This window comes from Sapajus apella, unplaced genomic scaffold, assembly GCF_009761245.1.
Source record: "Sapajus apella isolate SASKATOON/1434 unplaced genomic scaffold, GSC_monkey_1.0 scaffold31, whole genome shotgun sequence".
Classification (NCBI taxonomy): Eukaryota; Metazoa; Chordata; class Mammalia; order Primates; family Cebidae; genus Sapajus; species Sapajus apella.
Genome location: NW_022436971.1, coordinates 1,277,051 through 1,297,350, shown reverse-complemented (window position 1 = coordinate 1,297,350; position 20,300 = coordinate 1,277,051). Strand labels below are relative to the sequence as shown.

The following is a 20,300-nucleotide window of genomic DNA, read 5'->3' as shown; positions in this document are numbered from 1 at the left end:
GGAGACGATGGATATGTTCATTTGTTTCGTAATAATAACCATTTTACTACGTATCTGTATCTCATGACATGTTGTATATCTTAAATATACACAGTAAACTTTAGTTTTTAAAAAGCAGGCAAAGGACCTGAATAGACACGTCTCCAAATAAGATATACAAATGGCCAGTGGTGCAAGAAAAGATGCTTGGTGTCATTAGCGATTAGGGAAATACAAATCAAAACCATATTGAGATACCATTTAATACCCTCTGGGATGGCTATAATTTTTTTAAAGGCAGGAAATTGTTTGGCAAGGTTGTGGAAAACTGGAACCTTTGTATATTACTGGTGGGAATTTTAGATGATGTAGTTATTGCGGAAAACTGGTTTTGACAGTTCCTCAGAAAGTTAAGAGTTACTGTATGGCCCAACAGTTCCACTCCTAGTTAAATGCTCAAGAGAATTAAAAACATGCCCGCATAACCGTTTGTACATAAATGTTCACAGGAACATTATTGATAATATTCAAAAAATGAAAACAACCTAAATATCTATCAACTGGTGAATGGGTAAACAAAATATGGCCTCTCCAAATAATGGAATATTACTCAATTATTAAAAAGGCAGTGAAAACCCTAAAGTCTCTATCCTTCCTTAACACATGAGAAAGATTTTGGTTACCATTGAAATGCAAAACTAAAACGAAAACTTGTTTCAAAGACCCTTATGTGTCTGAGGACTCCAGTTTGAGAAACATTTTTTATGGAAATTAGCTAGTTCAGATCTTTATCATGTTTTTCCTGTGTGTTGCCCTTTATACAACTATTAACTTGGGGAGGTTTAGCTCTTAGAGTGTCCTTCTCGTGTACACATACACACATACACACTTCTTTGTGCTCATTGACTGCTAAGCATTTTAAAGTATATTATTAGAAATGTTTATTAACTAATTGGTGGGGTTTTTTTTAATTATGCAGTTCTCAGCTAAATCCAAGAAATGTATGACAGATTTCTTATGTAGAAATTTTAAAATCAGCTAAATTATAAGGCACTGTTGTATTTCTTTAGCCTTCACCTATTTAGTTTAGTCTGGTACATTTGAACAGAGATAGATGAGTTTCTAGTTCCTAAAAACTGCTATCTAGAGATTGCATAAGATTGGGTATAAGTTAGTAAATCTCTTTAAATCAACAGGGTACTTTTACTTAGAAACCTTACCCCTTTTTAAAGGGCGATATGCAAATTGGTTTCCTGAAACCAACTTTTCTTTTCTTAATGGTCCTTATTTAAGTATCCTAACTGCCAAATGTAGAGCCATTCCACATAAATACAACTGTAATAGTTTTTCCTCATCAGAAGTTTTACATTGCTCAGTGTATTGTGTTTTGTAAACAGAGAGCAGTTAATTCCAGAATCATACTATCAGCAAATTGTGGGTGACTGTCTCATAACTCTTCAGCTCTTGGCTCTTATTTCAGTAGGCCTGCATGTCTGGCTGCTGTTGAGTTGTTGGTTGTTTTCTCTCCCCAGCCCCAGAATCTCAGATGTAGCAGTTGTAAATCTCCATCCAATAGTCCAAGGGTAGCACAGTATGGGAATATTGCTTTAGATCCAGATTTATTTATTACTGAAAAGTATTCAATCTATGAGATTATATTATTAAGATCATATAACTGCAGCATGGCTTGGATCTGCAGTACTGTGAAATATCACAGGTTTTTTTTTTGTTTTGTTTTTTGTTTTTTCAATACAAACTAATAGGTCTTTACTTTTTCAAACTTAGAAGAAACATTTCCTAATTTTAATTTCTAGTCCAAGAAGGCAGTTTGCTGTTTTTTTCCCATTGAAAGTAAGACAATAAGGATTTCAAGAAAGTTCATGTTTCTCAATTATAAGAAATAATTTCAAAGATTTTAAAAATATTTTGGGAAATATTTAACCATAAAAACTTAAGTATCTTTGCTTTAGAAATCTTAACTGTCATATTAGTAAGATAGGTTAATTTTTTTTTAATTCATCACCTATTTATTTAGCTTCTCTATCTTTTAGGTATTTTGTTAAATATTAAATATACAATAAAAATATCTATAATTGGCTTTGAGTTCACAATCCCAAAAGGGAGATGAAAGAATTATATCTTATAGCACATTATAATAAAAAACATATGCCCAGGATTATTTTGAGAACAAGTAGAATTTCAGATGGATAAATTTTTAGATGGACGTAACCTAATTTCATCAGAGGCAGAAAAGATGGCCAGCTAAGGAAACAAAAAGTGGCACCTGAACATGAAGTAAGTGTTAGCTAACTCTTTTCATTTGAATTTAGGCAAATCCTAAAGTCTTATCTTTCAACTTCCTTGTTCAGCATTTTCTTCTCTCTTTTGTTTCTACTTTTGTAGAAGAGTTTAGAATTGATGCTTCATTATTATAAATTTATTGCATTATTTCATTTTTATATTACTGAAATTAAATGACCTCTTTACTTCTATGATATTTGGTTAATCTTATTTATGCTCTGTGAATCTCCACAGGAAAAGAAGGTATATATTTTTTTCCAGTAACACAGTGAACCAATTATATTTATTTTGTGTTTGAGTTTTAGAGTGGATGGTAACAAAACCATTGTTGATCTCTTGACTTTCTTGTTGCAAGCCTGGTGTATTTGCTTTGCATTGGGGTTGTTCACCTTAAATTGTAAATTTTGCAAAGGCTAACTAGGTTTCTGTATTTTTCCCTATTGTGTGTTCCTTCCTCTCCAGTCACCCCTATAAAAGGCTTAATACATTATTTTTAAAGACATTAATGTGTAATGTAGTTCATCTCATTTATCATTAATAGAAATCTGAAATTTAAAAGTGTGTCATATTTTATACATGTTTAATTTGAGGTGACAGTGGGACATCCAAATGGAAATGTCCAATTAACAAGTAGACATTCAGATACCAAATTACTGAGATGAGAAAGATTGTATTTATCCTTCAGAGGAAGTCTTAGAATAAAAGTCAAATCCTGTCATCCTTCTGTTGTTAATCCTCCAGTGACTGCCTCAGTCACTGGGGCTTAAAGTCCTTACAATGACTTTTAAGGCCTTACATGGTATAGCCTCCCATTATCTCTCTGACCTCATTGCCTACCCCCCTATTCCCCAGTTCTAGCCATGCTCACCTCTTTCATGTTTCTCAAAAAGCAGTTATGCTCCTGCCTTAAGGCCCTTCTACCTCCCCCTGCCAGAAGCACACTTCCTCCATATATCATTCTGTTGGCTCTCTCCCTTACCTGCTTCTTACCTTTGCTCATATCTCTCACTTTTTCAGTGAGTCCTTTCCTAACTGTCTTACTTGCTTCCCTTCCACTTCCACATAATTAAGCCTCTATTTTTGCCTTATTTTTCTCCATAGCTCTTATCACCTTCTAATACACTATAAAATTTCCTATTTCATTTTATGTATTGTCATCTCCCTCACAATAGAATGAGACTTTATTAGTGATTTTGTAAATTTTACTCATGGCTGTATCCCTAGTGCCTAGAATAGAGGTTGGCATATGGTAAGAGCTTAGTAAACACTTGTGGCTAATTTAAATTGGTCTGCTCCCACACTGAGATCAATTTAAAGATTTTTGGCTAATATTTACCTTTTTGTCTAATATTTACCTTTGCTGAGAACATGAGATATTACCAAGATTTTTAAAGCCTAGATGAGATTGAAGCTAAAGTTAACATATGTAATCTATATGCTTATATATATACAAATGGTATATATAACATTATATGTAGATTACATTGTAATGCATAATACATGGCATATATAATCTATGAACACTTGATTGGACAGTCATTTAGTAACTCATTCACCAGATTCTGTAATAGACTCACACAATAAGTGAGAGCTGATGCAAACTTTATATATTATGTTTAGGAGATTGGATATTGTCCCATGGGTAATGAGGATTTAATAGACATACACTTGGTAGCCTACTCTTGTGGGTCTACAGAGGATAAACTTAAGGAGGACAAGACTGGAAACAGGGAGAAGCTGTTTGGGAAGGTATTTTAGTAGTCCACTAAGAGTTAAATGAAAACCTGAATTGAAATATTGGTAAAGGAGAATATGAAAAACGGATGGATTTTGGAAATACTTGAGAAGTAAAAACTGACAAACCTTGGTGTTTGCTTGCATGCAAGATATGAGAGAAGAGGCTAGAATGACTGCAGTGTACCAACAAGAAATACATGAGCAGAAAATAGGTTTAGAGAAAGACTTTGCCCAAGGTCAGACAGGTAGTGTTTAATCCAGGACTTGAACAAGGTTTTTCTGGCCCCAAAGCCCTGGGGTTTTTTTGTTTGTTTGTTTGTTTTTACTTTTATTACTATTTTTAATTGATGCATAATAATTGAACATATTTATGGGGTACAGTGTGATATTTTGATACATGTGTACAATATGTAATGATCATATCAGAGTAATTAGCATATCCATCACCTCAATCATTTTTCATTTCTTCATGTTGGGAACATTCAAAATCTACTCTTTTAGCTATTTGAAAATAAATTGTTGTTAATTATGTTTACCTACAATGCTATAGAACACTAGAAGTGATTCCTCATATTTAGCTGTACTTTTGGATCTGTTAAACAACCTCTGGCTATCCTCTCCTCCCTGCATCCTTCCCAGCCTGTAGTAACCACTATTCTACTGTCTACTTCTATGAGATTAACTTCTTGAGTTTGCATGTGAGTGAGAGTATGCAGTAAATTTGTTCCTCTATGCCTGGCTTATTTCACTTAGCATAATGCCCTCCAAGTTTGTCCATGTTTCCATGAATGACAAGATTTCATTCATTTTTGTGGCTGTATGGTATTCCATTGTGTATATATACCACATTTTCTTTATCCATATATCCGTTGATGGGCACTTAGGTTGATTTCATATCTTGGCTTATTGTGAATACTGCCATGTAATATTGGAGTGCACATATCTCTCCAACATACTGATTTCATTTCCTTTGGATATGTACATATTTTTAGGATTTCTCTATCAGATATATAGTAGTTCTATTTTTAGTTTTTTGAAGAACGTCCATGCTGTTTTCCAAATGGCTACACTAATTTACATTCCTACTAAAAATGCGTAAGATTTCCCTTTTCTCCTCATTTCTTCCCAGGATGGCAGCCCATCCTTTTAACTACCATGTTGCAGTAGGCAAATCTAGTTGATTTCTTATCAGGGAAATGAGACCTTGAAAATGACATTTAAGCAGGGATGCTTTTGCTGCTGTTTATAGGACAGATTAGAAGTGAGAATGACAGGAATTGAGAAGCAAGATTAAAGGATCTTGCATTAATCTAGAATTAGGTATTTGGTTCCAAACAAGGATTATAACTGTATCTGGGAATGAAGAAGGAGGAGACAATCTTGTCAAGGAAAAATCAGCAGGATTTGGATTCCAGTTAGAAATGAGTAAAAAAGAATAATAAAAAATGGTAAGATTGTAATCGTAGAAGCTGGAATTTTTCATAAATAGCACTTCTAATATGGAGAAATTGAAAATGTGCCGTTTTTGGTTGCATGAAATAATAAGTTTTTGATTAAAATTTTAGGGATTATTTGTGCACCAAAAAGATATGACAGTCATTGGTCTTCAGAAAAGGGCTAGAAGCAGAGTCAGTTTTAGAGAAAAGGGTTTACTTAGACATACCAATTAAAGCCATGTGAGCGATTCTCAACATTCTTTATAATAAAGCTTCTCAGTATGGCTGCTAACATACAGTGCTGTAGTTTAATAATTTAGAATGTTAGGAAAAGCTAAAGTTTCACCCATTTAATAAGAATTGTCTTTCCTTTTATGAGGATAGACGGAGTAAAAGAGAACGGTGAAGTATGTTGTTTGGCACTAATAAAATCCAAAAGGTAGTGACCAAGGATAGGTAAGACCAAGGATAGGGTTCCGAGTTTCATTAGGGATTATATGGAGAATAATGGTTGATGAGGGACAGATCAGAAGGGATCTTTAAGTGCAGTCGCTAACTGGTGCAACATGTGAGAAGCCTGGCTGGCATGCTAGGGGGAATGACTTTGTGTTCTCTGGCATCTATACCAAGGTCCTAACATAGACTAAACATTTGATCTTTGTTGCCTGACTACGTAAACAAAAGGTTAGGAGTATAGAACTGAAAGCGTAAAGTACAATTCAAAATCTAAATCTAGTTTATCACTTTAACTTAATTCTATATGTATTATTTATCTATCAATATAAAATCCCCAACCTTATGAGTGAAAGTTATTTTAAAATCTTTGGAAAGCAGGTTCTAAATAATAAATGCAAAGAATAATTTATCTGACTCTAGTTCAACATTCAGCTTTTACATTTACACATGAAAATGATTTTTTTCTCTTTGGGAAAAAATCTCAGTATCTGTTTAATTATTCCAACCACATTTTCATCCTAATTGGTTGTAACAGTTTCACAAAGGATTATTACTTTTATTTTACAGATATAGAAAAGGAAATATAGAAATACTATCTGATGGCCTCTGTACTTTTATATAGATACTAATGATTTTATGATGGCTATAATTATCTATTCATTAAAATAGCACAATTGTTAGAAATTTTCTAACATAGGGGAGCGTCGCTACCTTTATTTGGTTGGAGAGGTCATAAGGGTAGATTTCTTACTGTTGTTCTTCCTGTTTAGGTGTGAAGTTTTTCAACATGAGTGGCCTCGGGGACAGTTCATCCGACCCTGCTAACCCAGACTCACATAAGAGGAAAGGATCGCCATGTGACACACTGGCATCAAGGTAGGAACACTCCTCTTAGTCTATTTTCGGCAGAGCTGCTTTATTACTTTCACTGCCACTTCACAGCTTTTGTTTAAATACCCCAAGTTTAGTGCCTTTCTTTGAGTACTTCATACTCACCATGTTCTCTTCCTTCCCCCAGGGTCTTTGCACATGCTTCTCCCTATATCCAGTATCCAGCCTACTTCCTCTTGATTTCCTTTAGTTAACACCTACTCATCCTTCAGATGCCAGCTTAGTCATTATATCCTTAAAGGGAGGCTTCTCTTCCTTCCATAACTGTTAGATCAACTTCCTTCATTCATGTATCTGTCTCAGATGTTTTCATAGTCATGATCCATAATTGCAGATATTTACTAGTTTGTGTGATTATCTCATGAATTCCTCCTGGCTTCTCTGCTAGACTCTGAGCTGCCATGTGGTAAGGGGCCTTGTCCATTCTTGCTCATCATTGTATCCTTAGTTCCTAGCACAGTGTGTGGCTTATATGTAGTAAGGACACAGAAAAGATTTGTCAAATGAGTACATAACTCTATTATACATCTTTCGTTGCCGTCATAGAACATTATGGCATTAGTGGAACTAAGAAATATCGGGATTTTAAAAAATGATTATTGTGTAATTAAATATTTGGTTTATTATAAGGAATATAACCACCTTAAATGAACTAAAAGAGATCTAATGCTAAGGAGACCCTCACAAAGGCCAGATAGAGAAGAAACCTCAAATGCCATATAGATTTAAATATGCATAGTTATATTCAGTCCTATTAACTTTTGATTAGTATTGCATTAACATGAATATACCACATTTAAAAAATATATTTTTCTACAAATATATTCCCTAGATGCTCATTTAACATTCTATTTAAAAAGAGCAGCTAGCTTCCTACCTGAGAGCAACTTCCTACAATGAGTGGAGATTTTACTCCACTCATCTTCCAGAATTTAGAGGAAAGTGTTTCAGACTCCACACTATTGACATTTTGAGTCAGATAATTTTTTGTTATAGGGGAGCTGTCCTGTATTTTGTAGGATGTTTAGCAGTAGCCCTGCTTCTACACACCACATGTCAGTAGCATCTTGGTTGTAACAACCAAAATGTCTCCAGACATTGCCAAATGTCCCCTGGGGCCAGGGAAAACAAAATCACCTCTAGTTGATAATCCCTCATCTAAAGAGTAAAGCTACAGAAGACTCATCTATCCTTGGATTACGTGCTGCTTTCTCATGGGAGGGAAGAAGAGAGGATTTTAACAGGAGAATGCGAGGGCTCTAGGCTCGAGAAAGTAAAGTGACCATTTCTCTGACTCAGTTCAGAGAGCTGTTATAGAGTGACAATAACCTGAGTACTCATAATCACAAATAAGTGTCCAGATGCAGGGAGGAATGTTGAGATCAAGATAACAATCTAGAAGTGTGCTGTCAAAAATTAATGCTCTTATTTATATCTGTATATAAAGTCAGTCCTTAAAGGAAAAGTTAAGAATAAATAAATCAAACTATCTTTTACTTTTTTTTTTTTTTTTTTTTTTTTTTTTTATAGAAAGATTTTTCTCCCCTTTCCCGGGTGAAGGGCAGTGGGGGGATCGATCTCGGCTTACTGCAACCTCTGCCTTCCAGGTTCAATCGATTCTCCCGTCTCAGCCTCCTGAGTACTTGGGGTATAGGCATGTGCCACCACACCCAGCTAATTTTTTGTATTTTTAGTAGAGATGGGGTTTCATCATGTTAGGCAGGATGGTCTCGATCTCCTGACCTCGTGATCTGCCCGCCTCTGCCTCTTAAAGTGCTGGGATTACAGGTTTGAGCCATTGCACCTGGCTGCATTTAATTTTTTATTTGGGGAAATTTTTTAAATATATAAAAGAATAGGCCGGGCGTGGTGGCTCAAGCCTGTAATCCCAGCACTTTGGGAGGCCGAGGCGGGTGGATCACGAGGTCAAGAGATCGAGACCATCCTGGTCAACATGGTGAAAACCCTTCTTTACTAAAAAAAAAAAAAAAAAAAGAATATAGACTGAGAAACTATATATATCCAACACAATGTAATTGATACTGTTTTATCATATCACTGTATTTTGTTAATATTTGATCATATTTGCATAATCCTGTTTAAATAAAAGTAATATATTACTTAACAATTGAATTGATTTGTTTGTAGTACATTTCTCCTATTTTTAATAATTATATGTACACACACAGATATCTTTGAGCCATATAGAATATTTATTAAATTTACATAATTTATATAATACTATATATTTTCTATACTATACTTTTTTCAACATGGATTTTGAGATTTAAATATGCATAGACGTATTCAGTCCTATTATTAACTTTTGATTAGTATTGCATTACATGAATATATCACATTTGAAAGATATATTTTTCTACAGATACATTCCCTAGAGATAAGCAGCCTGTTATAAATTTTCAGTGTCACAGCCAGCCCTGCAGCAAACATCCTCACACGTATCTCCTATTTTTATACATAAGAGTTTCTTTGGCTAGGCACAGTGGTTCACTCCTGTAATCCCAGCACTTTGGGAGGCCGAGGCAGGTGGATCACCTTAGGTCAGGAGTTTGAGACAAGCCTGGCCAACATGGTAAAAACCCGTCTCTATTTAAAAAAAAAAAAAAAAAAAGCCAGATATCATGGTAGGCGCCTATAATCCCAGCTATTCAGGGTGCTGAGGCAGGAGAATTACTTGAACCCTGGAGGTGGAGGTTGCAATGAGCCAAGATTGCACCACTGCACTCTGGCCTGGCCAACAAGAGCAAAACTCTGTCTCAAAAAAAACACAAAGTTTCTTTAATATCTATGTAAATTTTTATATTTACCAGGTAAGTACCACATTGTTTTTCAAATAACAGGCATTGAGAATTCCTCTTTTCCCACATTCTTACTAATACTGTTCTCTTCTCATTTTAACACTTTGCCAATCTAATGGGTATGGGGTTATAGTTTTAAGGGCATTTCCATGATAATTAGATAAATTAATCATCTTTTTTTGGTCTTTTACTCATTTATATTTTTCTCCTTTGTGAATTTCTTGGTTGTATCTTTTGCCTATGTTCCTGCTGCATTGTTTGTTCTTTTCTTTTTAATCTCTAAGACTTATTTAAAATTTTCTACTTACTAACCTTTTCTTGCTTATAATTGATACAAGTATCTTCTTCCAACCTGTTGGTTAACGTTATTTATGATGTCTCTTGACATACAAAGCCTTAGGTTTTCATGTGTCGAGCTTTTTAGGGTCTTGCTTAATAATTTTTCTTCCACTCTAAGGCTTTAAATACATTTTTGTATGTTTTCTTCTAATACACATTTAGGGTTTTGATTAATCTGTAATTTATTTTTGTGTATGGTGTAATGTAGGGACCTAATTTATTTATTGTGTTTCCAATTATCAGTAATAACATTACCCTTGACTGGTTTTGCTGTTACCTTTATTATAAATCAAGTTCCTGTATATATAGAGATCTGGTTCTGAGCTTTCTTATGATACTTGCCTTGATATGTGATGGAACAAGTCATTCTTTTTTGTTATTCTTCAAATTCATCCATTGTGCTGAATCTTCTTATGTGTTTTATTGGTTTATCTGTAGATGCTCTTTGATGTTTTTGTGTATATAACATCATTACAAATATAAAAGTTTCACATCTTTTTCTCTTCTTTAGATATCTTAAAGATAATAATCTTCATATTTGCTTTAAAAATACTTGAAAGGGCGATCTCTTTGAGGTTTATAACTGAAATATGGGCTTCAGCTTTAACAAAATGATGTATTTGACATGGTAAACTGAAAATTTATAATTTTGAAACTGAGTTTATGTATGATACCACCTTGTAATGTTTCTGTCCCTACAAACATATGTGAATTCATTAATCATAAAGAGCATCTGTTAGACATCAGGGTATTGCCAGTATTGTACACAGATCCTTGGATAGGAGAGTTTCTCAGCAACTGTTCGGTGGGGTGAGATACCTCATATCTCCCTCCTGCTACCTCTTCTCCGTTCATTCATTTTTCTAGGAGAAGGAAGCTTAAAATGTTAATCTCAAAATCATAGGTAGCTGTGTTTATACTTGTTTAACATTTTCAATTCAACTCAAGTATGTATTAAGTGCCTACTCTTCAGCCAGCACCATTTGCTTGATGCTTTAAGGATGCAAGAGAGGGTGGGCGCGGTGGCTCACACCTGCCCAGCACTTTGGGAGGCTGAGGCAGGTGGATCACAAGGTCAGGAGTTGAGACCAAGCTGGCCAACATGGTAAAACCCCATCTCTACTAAAAAAATACAAAAATTAGCCGAGCATAGTGGCATGCACCTATAATCACAGCGATATGGGAGGCTGAGGCAGGAAAATTGCTTGAACCGGGAGGTGGAGGTTGCAGTTAGCCAAGATCGCGCCACTACACTCCAGCCTGGGCGATGGGTGAGACTCCATTTCTGTCTTTAGGGAGCTTACAAATCTGGTCATGCCACTCATTCTTCTTAAGCCCTTCTGGGCTCCTCATTTCCCTGAAAATAAATAATCATAATAAAAATGATGATAATAGATAACATTTACTGAGCTAAAAGTATATGCCAGGAACTCTGCCAAGCATTTTACATGTATCCTCTTTTTTAATACAAAACCCTGGGAAGTAATGTCATTATCCCAGTTTTACAGATAAGGAAATTGAAGCTTAGGAAAGTTAACTTGCCACTAAGTGACTTGTCCAGGGTTTTATGTCTAGTAAATGACAGGAAGCTTGGGCCTGTGCCTTTTTGTTGTTGTTATTAAGAAACAGGATCTCATTCTATTGCTCAGGCTAGAGTAGAGCAGCACAATCATAGCTCACTACAACTTCCAACTCCTGGGCTCAAGCAATCCTCCCACCTCAGCCTCTGGAGTAGCTGGAACTACAGGCTCACACCATCACTCCTGGCTAATTTTTTCTTTTCTTTCTTTTTTTTTTTTTTTTTTTTTTTTTTTGGGGATAAGGTCTTGTTGTGTTACCCAGGCTGGTCTTGAACTCCTAGCCTCAAGCTGTCCTTCTGCCTCTGTCTCCCAAAGTTTTGGGATTACAGGTGTGAGCTGCTGTACCCAGCTGAACCTGTGCTTTTAAGCAGTATACCGTGCTTTTTATCATGGCATGCAAGATCCCTTGTGATCTGATCTTGACCACATCACTTGCCCTTTTGTCTCTTATCATCTGTAGTTTAGCTATATTGAACCACTTGTAGATTCTTTATCTTGGTATTTTCACTCTTACTTTATACCTTTGAAAAAGTTGTGTTTTTTTTTTTTTTTTTTCCTTTCAGAAAACCAGCCTCTCCCTACCACTAAGTTCATGTATCTTGTTTTCTAGGTCTAGATGTATACTTTTGTAGTGTTCTAGTCTTGTCGCATAGTATTATAATGGCCTGTTTTCTTTGTTTTCCAAATAATTGGGAGCTACATCTTATTTATTTATTTATAATGATTTTTATTGCTGCTTATAAAACAGAGATACTTGTGACCAATTTTTCCTATTATATTAGTTTGATAATTACAGTTTCAAAGTCATGCTTCACTGTCTTTATATGTGTCACAAAACAAATTGCCTGATGACTTGGCTAAATAAACCAGGGCTAATGACTGGAAAGCAAAAATGAATCATAGTCATTCAATACATTTGGTATACTTTTTTTAAAAAAGTGCTACCTGTACTGTATGCACTGTTATTCCTTGTTCTCATTATTTTTCTTTAAAATAAATTGTTTGATTTTGTTTATTGCATTTATGGGAACTTATAAATCGATTTTTTAAATATTTCTTTTAGGACACAGCTGTACACAGAATACATTGTTCACTGTACCTTCATTTCTGATTATTAGCCTTCTTATTTTGCTTTTGAATGGATACTTTGTTGATGAGGATCAACTAATGGTTTAATCATTATAAGAAATAAGATTTTATCAGATTTCTGATTATAACTTAGTTGAATTCTAGTATTGTCTTCCCTGCTTAATTTATAACCGTTATTTGTAAATTTAGATTTTTCTACTTCAGGAAGTTATTCATAATATAAAGTAGTTCCAAATCCACCTAGTGTATTTATTATGTTTACTTTTAATATCTAGTAATTGTTATTTGAAAATATTCAAGGTATATATATGATTGGAGAAATACCTCTGTTATAGCAGTCAATTTATATATTTTGGCCAGAATTGTTTTCTAAACTTTGGTATTTTGTAGTATCTGCTTTTTAGATGTGAATTTATGTCACTTTCTAAATCTGGTTTTATATTTTCAATAAAAATAAAGATCTTACTAAATGTGTAAGTATTAGATACTTGATCAGAGAAGGAAATATGGTGATACAAATGTACACTAACTGGATTTTCTTTGTGTAACAGCACTGAAAAGAGGCGCAGGGAGCAAGAAAATAAATATTTAGAAGAACTAGCTGAGTTACTGTCTGCCAACATTAGTGACATTGACAGCTTGAGTGTAAAACCAGACAAATGCAAGATTTTGAAGAAAACAGTAGATCAGATACAGCTAATGAAGAGAATGGAACAAGGTAAAAAAAAAAAAAAAAAACCATGGCTGTGTGCTTTGTTATTAAGATATTTATAATATATGATTTTACTTTTTTATTAAGAAATCACATTGAACATTATAATTTTATATAGAAGTGTCTTTAAGATCCTTTTTATTTTAGAGAGTGAACCTGAGAATCTTGTTAAAATGTCTTAATAAGTTAACTCAAAACCTGGTTGTTTTAGGAGATTATGGGACTCAATATCATAGGGGATTGAGTCAGAAGACACAAGTTGTGGAGTTTGGCCTGAGGCCCTGGCATAGAGTTCTTTAGGACAGTGAGAGTTCTTTTTTTTTTTTTTTTTTTTTTTTGAGACAGAATCTCACTCTGTCGCCCATGTTGGAGTCCAGTGGCACCATCTCGGCTCACTGCAACCTCCACCTCCTAGGTTAAGTGAGTCTCCTGCCTCAGCCTCCCTAGTAGCTGGGATTATAGGCGTCCACCACCATGGCTGGCTAATTTTTGTATTTTTGGTAGAGATGGGGTTTCACCATCTTGGCAAGGCTGATCTTGAACTCTTGACCTTGTGATCCACCCACCTCGGCCTCCCAAAGCTCTGAGATTACAGACGTGAGCCACCATGCCTGGCCAATAGGAGTTCTTTAGGATAGTAACTCTATGAAGGGAAAAATCTCTCCACTTCTTTGAGGAAGTTTATCTCTACCTGAGCTCCTCTCTGAAAAAAAACCTGATTTTTTTTTTTTTTTTGAGACGGAGTTTTACTCTGTCACCCAGGCTAGAGTGCAGTGGTGTGCAATCTCAGCTCACTGCAACCTCTGCCCCCTGGATTCAAGCGTTTCTCCTGCCTCAGCCACCCGAGTAGCTGGGGTTACAGGTGTGCACAATCATGCCCAGCTAATTTTTGTGTTTTTAGTAGAGACAGGGTTTCACCATGTTGGCCAGGCTGGTGTATTTTTAAGGTTCGTATTTATACTTCCTACGTTTACTGGGAACCCCATACCATCAAACCTTTTGGTTGCCTACCATAAACAAAGGCAAAGCACTTTGAAGAAACAATCCCACAAGCTGGCCCCATGGAAGTGCCACAGAAAAAGTACTTCTGAGGGTGATTTTACACTGCAAAGTTACTTAACATATGAAGACATCATCTAGAGTAACCGCACAAATAACAGAATGACAGACCCCAGAGAACTTCAGATTATTAGCATTAAAGTTTTGTAATTTTAAGATCTTAGAAGCTGGAAAACAGTATAGTGACAACTGATTTAGCCAACAGGAGAAACTGTACTGTAAAACTGCAGAGGGGAGCACCAGCAAGAGGCTCTATGCCACCCTTCCTTGCTTGGTCTCAAAACACTAACAGCCTAGCTCATACTCCCTAAATTGAGGGTGGCAGGATTCCTCTGAGTCTACTGAGCAGTCGGAGGGCAAAGTCATGTGGGGATGATCCTCAAATGAAAAAAATAGCTCCTTATCTTACCTCCACTCCTCACATAACTTCCAGCTAACTATTTAATGTGAACAAACAGCCAGGTATTGGAGGAAAGCCTGTAATATAAAAGAGAGCAAACCAGTCAAACAAACAGAAAAAAGGGAACTCATTAAGCAGAGACAACGCAGGGAGCTGAAGAAAACTTAAAAAGATACCAGTCCTTCAGAGACATAAGGGATGGTATTTCATTATAAAATGAGAATAATTGCTACAAAACGAAACATTCAAAACCAGAAATAGCATTTGGAACTTGGGATAGTTGGAAAAAATTTTACCTCTTTACCTTGTTTCTACTCTGCCTCCTCACACTGTCTGCACACACCAGTTGCAGACACACTCTGCCCCTGATATTTACATTTTGCTGTTCCCTTTGGAATACACTCTCTCTAGATATACACATACTTTATTCACCCCTTTCATGTCCTTGCTCAGATACATCTTTTGAGTGAAGTTGTTCCTAACTAACCTATTTGAAATATTTTAAAAACCGGTAAACAAAATCTGTACATCTTTTTACACCTTCCTTATTTTCCCTACAGTACTTTTTACATCTGACATATTACATATTTTATATATTATTTGCCTGCCCACACTAGAGTTCCACAACGGCAAGGATTTCTATTTGTTCACGACTATATCCTCAGTACCTAAAATATCACTTGGCTACATAGTAGGCTTTCAACGCAGACTTGTTGAATGAAGGGATGAGATTTGAAGAAATATCTTAGAAAATAAGCAATGGAAAATGAGAGAAAAAATAAGACACTTATAGGATTAGTTCAGGAAGTCTAACATATGATTAATCCCAGAAAAAGAGAATAAAACAAATAGAAGGGAAGAAATGATAAGAGAAATAATGCCAAAATAATGTTCTCAGAACTAGAAGAATATTGGTTTCCAGATTGAAAGCCCTCATGTAGTGCCCAGTGCAGTTGTTGAGAAAGAAAGATAAAGAAACTCATACTAATGCACAATTTAGCGACATTTCAGGACACCAGGGAGAAAAACAAGAGAGAAGAAAAAGCAGGTCTCATACACACTAGATTGCTTTCAGAATAGTTTCACATTTCTTAATAACAACATTGAAAACTAGGATTCTAGGCCCAGAATTCTGTGTTCATCCAGCTGAAGTTATGGGTGCCAGATAGGCATGTTCAGACATTCAAAGTCTCAAAAGTATTACCTTCTATTATACCTGTTTCAGAAATCTCTGTCTTATCCAAGATAGTAAAGCTAGAAAGAAGCACAAGATCTTAACTCAGGGAAACTATGGAATCTTTCTTAATCTTAAGAAAGGTAAAAGGAGCCCCAGAGTTACAGTTGTGCAGCAGCCTAGAAAATAGCCAGTCACAGTTGGAGCAGGTGGTTAGAGGACTCTAGGGAATATTTCCAGGGGGCAGGGGGTGGGTGGGGGAAAGGAACACTTAAAGAGTATCTGCCAGTTGACTGAATTGAGATGAATTTTTCAGCTCTGGAGGGGAGTTTAGGGTTGAATTAAACTACACAAAATCTGAAACAATATAAGAAATGTAAAGTATAACACACACACCTTGGCTCCCTTATAAAGTATGTGGCCATAGCAACATAGATATTAAATATTGGTTACTCAAAAAAATTGTTAGGACTATACCGAAAGTATGAGAGGAGGAGTAATTTGTGTAGCAAGTTGGTGTAAGCATGTTAAATTCTTGCCTTTCATGATAGCATGATAGATTATGCCTAACATGGACAAAATCAAGTTATAGCAAATTCACATGTTACTAAGAAGTATGAAACATATTAATTAGGATATAGGCTAGGCAAGTAGAACAACACACCCAAAATACAGTGGTTTTAAACAGATAGTCTAGAAAAGTGTCAGGGATTGACTCCTTCTATCCTTTTTGCTCTGCCATTCCTAGGGTATTGCCATTACCCATGTGGTTAGACATAGCTCCCTTGTCCAAGTCCCAGCTGACAAGAAGAAGAAAGAAAGAAACAAGAAGGCGTGGTTCTTTCCCTTTACGGATAAGACCCAGAAATTGCATGTCACTTCTGTTCACATTCCCTTAGGCCAGAAACTAGTCACATAGCCATTCCTACCTTAGGTTTTCCCTAAAATGTTAAATGTTTTGCACTTCACACACAAATTATTTAATCTACTTGAACTTGATAGTTTATGTTGGTTAGAACTTGCTTAAAAACAAAAGCCTTCCTTACCTTCATGTAATAAAACACATGAAATGATAAAGGAAATATATCTTAAAATGAGAAACTCCTGCACCATAATAATAATAAGATAACCTAATTAAAAAATAAGCAAAGACCCTGAATAGACATTTCTCCAAAGAAAATGTACAAATGGCCAACAAGCACATGAAAAAGATGCCCTATATCATTAGCCATTAGGGAAATGCAAACTAAAATCATAGTGAGATACCATTTCACACTCACTAAGATGGCTGTAATCAAAAAGACAGATAAGGCTGGGTGCTGTGGCTCATGCCTGTAATCCCAGCATTTTGGGAGGCCAGTATGAGAAGATTGCTTGAGCCCAGGAATTTGAGGTTGCAGTGAACCTATGATTGTGTCACTGTACTCCATCCTGGGCAACAAAGCAAGGAGTATCTTAGGGAGAGAAAAAAAAAAAGGTAATAACAAGTGTGGGTGAGAAACTGAAAGCCTCACATACTTCTGAAGGGAATGGAAAATGAAGGAGCCACACTGGAAAACAGTCCAACAGTTTCTCAATTTAGAGAGTTTAGGGTTGAACATAGAGCTAGCTATCATATCCAATAATTCCACTGCTAGGTGTATCCCTGAGAGAAATGAAAACACGTCCATACAAAAATTTGTACATGAATGTTCACAACATTATCACAAATGGCTAAAAAGTGGAAACTACCCATATGTCCATCAGCTGATGAACAGATATATAAAAGTCCATATACTCCTATAATGGACTATTATTAGGCAATAAAAAGGAATAAAGTACTGATCAATATTTCAACATGGTTGAACCCTGAGAACATTATGCTAAGCCAAAGAAGAAGCCCAATCACATGTGACCACATATTGCATGATTCCATTAATAGGAAATGTCCAGAAAAGGCAAATTCATTAAGATAAAAAATAAGTTGGTCATTGCCTCAGGCTAGGGGTATTGGAAAAATGGGAGTAACTGGTAATGAGAATGGAGTTTTTTTGGTGAGTGGTGAAAATATTCTAAAATTGATTCTGATGGTAGTTGCACAACTGTGAATATACTAAAAATCATTGAATTGTGTGCTTTAAATAAGTTAATTGTATGTCATATAAATTATAGCTCACAAAAGTCATTATTATAAATATTAAGTGAGATAATATTTTACACCATAGATCTGCAAAACTTAAAAACTATGTTATTGTTTTTCAGTGAAGATGCAGAAAAGCAAAACCAATGTTACAACCTCTTTGGAGAGCAGCTTGTCTTATATTAATACCTAGTAATATAAATTATGCAGACATTACAGTCCTACAATTTCACTTCTCGTATTTATCCTGAAGAAACTGTGACACATCTACAAAAGAGGAAATACCAAAAATAGTTTATTATAGCACTGTAGTTATCAAAAGACCTACCAGTAGGGGAGTAGAAATCAACTGTGGATTACTTATGTAATACTCTAACAGCAGTTAAAATGAATGAATCAAATGTACATGTATCAATGTGATTAAATCTCAAACATGATATTAAGTGAAAAAAGTAAGTTGAAAATGTCTGTACAGTTGTCCCTTGGTATCTGTGGGGGGTTGGTTCCATGACCTCCCACTGATACTAAAATCTCAGTATGCTCAAATCTCTGATACAAAATGGTGTAGTATCCGGGGGCAGTGGTATAAGCCTATAATCTCAGCTACTTGGAAGGCTGAGGCTAGAGGATTGCTTGAGCTTAGGAGTTTGGGGCTAGCCTGGGCAACATAGCAAGATCCCTCTCTCTTAAAACAAAACAAAATAAAAAATAAAATAAAATGGCATCATATTTGCATATAATTGGCGTATATCCTCCCATCCCCTGTTGTATTTTTTTTTTTTTTTTTTTGAGACAGAATCTCATTCTGTCCCCCAGGCTGGAGTGCAGTGGTGTGATCTTGGCTCACTGCAACCTCCGCCTCCCAGGTCCAAGCAATTATCATGCCTCAGCCTCCTGAGTAGCTGAGATTACAGACATGTGCTACCACGCCCGGCTCATTTTTGTATTTTTAGTAGAGACAGGATTTCACCATGTTGGCCAGGCTGGTCTTGAACTCCTGACCTCAAATGATCTGCCCGCCTTAGCCTCCCAAAGTGGTGGGATTACAGACATGAGCCACCTCACCTGGCCCATGTACTTTAAATAATCTCTAGATTATCTATTATAATACCTCTTACAATGTAAAGGTTATGTAAATAGTTGTTGTACTGTATTGTTTAGGGAATAATGATAAAAGAAATATATGTGTTCAGTACAGACACAATTTTTTTTCAAATATTTTTGATCTGTGGTCAGTAGAATCCATGGATGTGAAACCCATTAATTCGGAGGGCTAATGGTATACATAACTATATATTTATATAAACTTTAAAACACAAAACAATCATATATTGTTTATGAAATCATACGTATGTAGTAAAGGTATAAAAACATGCTTAGAATGATTATGACAATCTCAGAATAATGGTTATTTCTGAAAAAAGAGAGGAGGGAGGGCAGGGCTTTCACTCTATTTGCAACATGTGTTTATTTAAAAAGAAAAGATCTGAAGCAAATGACGTTAACATCTTTGAAAACCGAATGGTGGCTATATTAATATGTGCTGTTAGTTTCTGTATGTTTTGGAATACTTGAAATCCTTCTTTTTTTGAGACATGGTCTCGTTCTGACACCCAGTCTAGAGTACAGTGGCACAATTATAGCCTACTGCTGCCTCAAACTCTTGGACTCAAGCAGTCCTCCTACCTCAGCTTCCTGAGTAGCTGGTATTACAGGCATGTACCACCATGCTTAGCTAATTTTTAAAAATTTTTGTAGAGATAAGGGTCTTGCTTTGCTGCCCAGGCTGTTCTCAAACTCCTGGCCCCAAGCAGTGCTCCCACCTCTGCCTCCCAGAGTGCTGAGATTATAGGATTGGGCCACTGCACCCAACCCTGATGAAATACTTCCTGTTTTAAAGTGAAAATATGAATTTCTATGCTCAATAATACCATATTTGGCTTTTGGTTAACTAGTCTAACAGGTAAGAAACTTTTATTATTTAAGTATAATGCTGCTTTAAGATGATGGGATATACAATATCACCTCACAAAAGAACTCTAAATTACTTAGCAGTTGCAGTTTTATCAATCAGAGCATCATAGCATGAATGTGAAATGTTAGTGAGTTCATGCAGGCTCTCAAAAGGAAAAATTATATTTTCATTCTTTCTTTAATGGTACTTGATCAAATCAGAAAAAAATAGAAAATTTGAGGAAATAATTATTCT

General features: G+C 35.6%; 1 protein-coding gene across 6 annotated transcripts in view; it reads left to right on the top strand.

The window, feature by feature from the left end:
* The window catches only part of NCOA1 (nuclear receptor coactivator 1), a 277,674-nt gene that overhangs the window by 160,242 nt on the left and 97,132 nt on the right, over nucleotides 1-20,300 (top strand). For 5 of the 6 annotated variants that reach the window (XM_032294317.1, XM_032294318.1, XM_032294315.1 and 2 more), the window contains 2 exons: nucleotides 6,680-6,785; nucleotides 13,179-13,345. In XM_032294317.1, the coding sequence (XP_032150208.1) occupies nucleotides 6,697-6,785; nucleotides 13,179-13,345 (256 nt within the window). In that variant the 5' untranslated portion in view covers nucleotides 6,680-6,696. Of the gene's footprint in view, nucleotides 1-6,679; nucleotides 6,786-13,178; nucleotides 13,346-20,300 lie in introns of those variants that run through there. The other variant, XM_032294319.1, reaches the window with a different exon arrangement.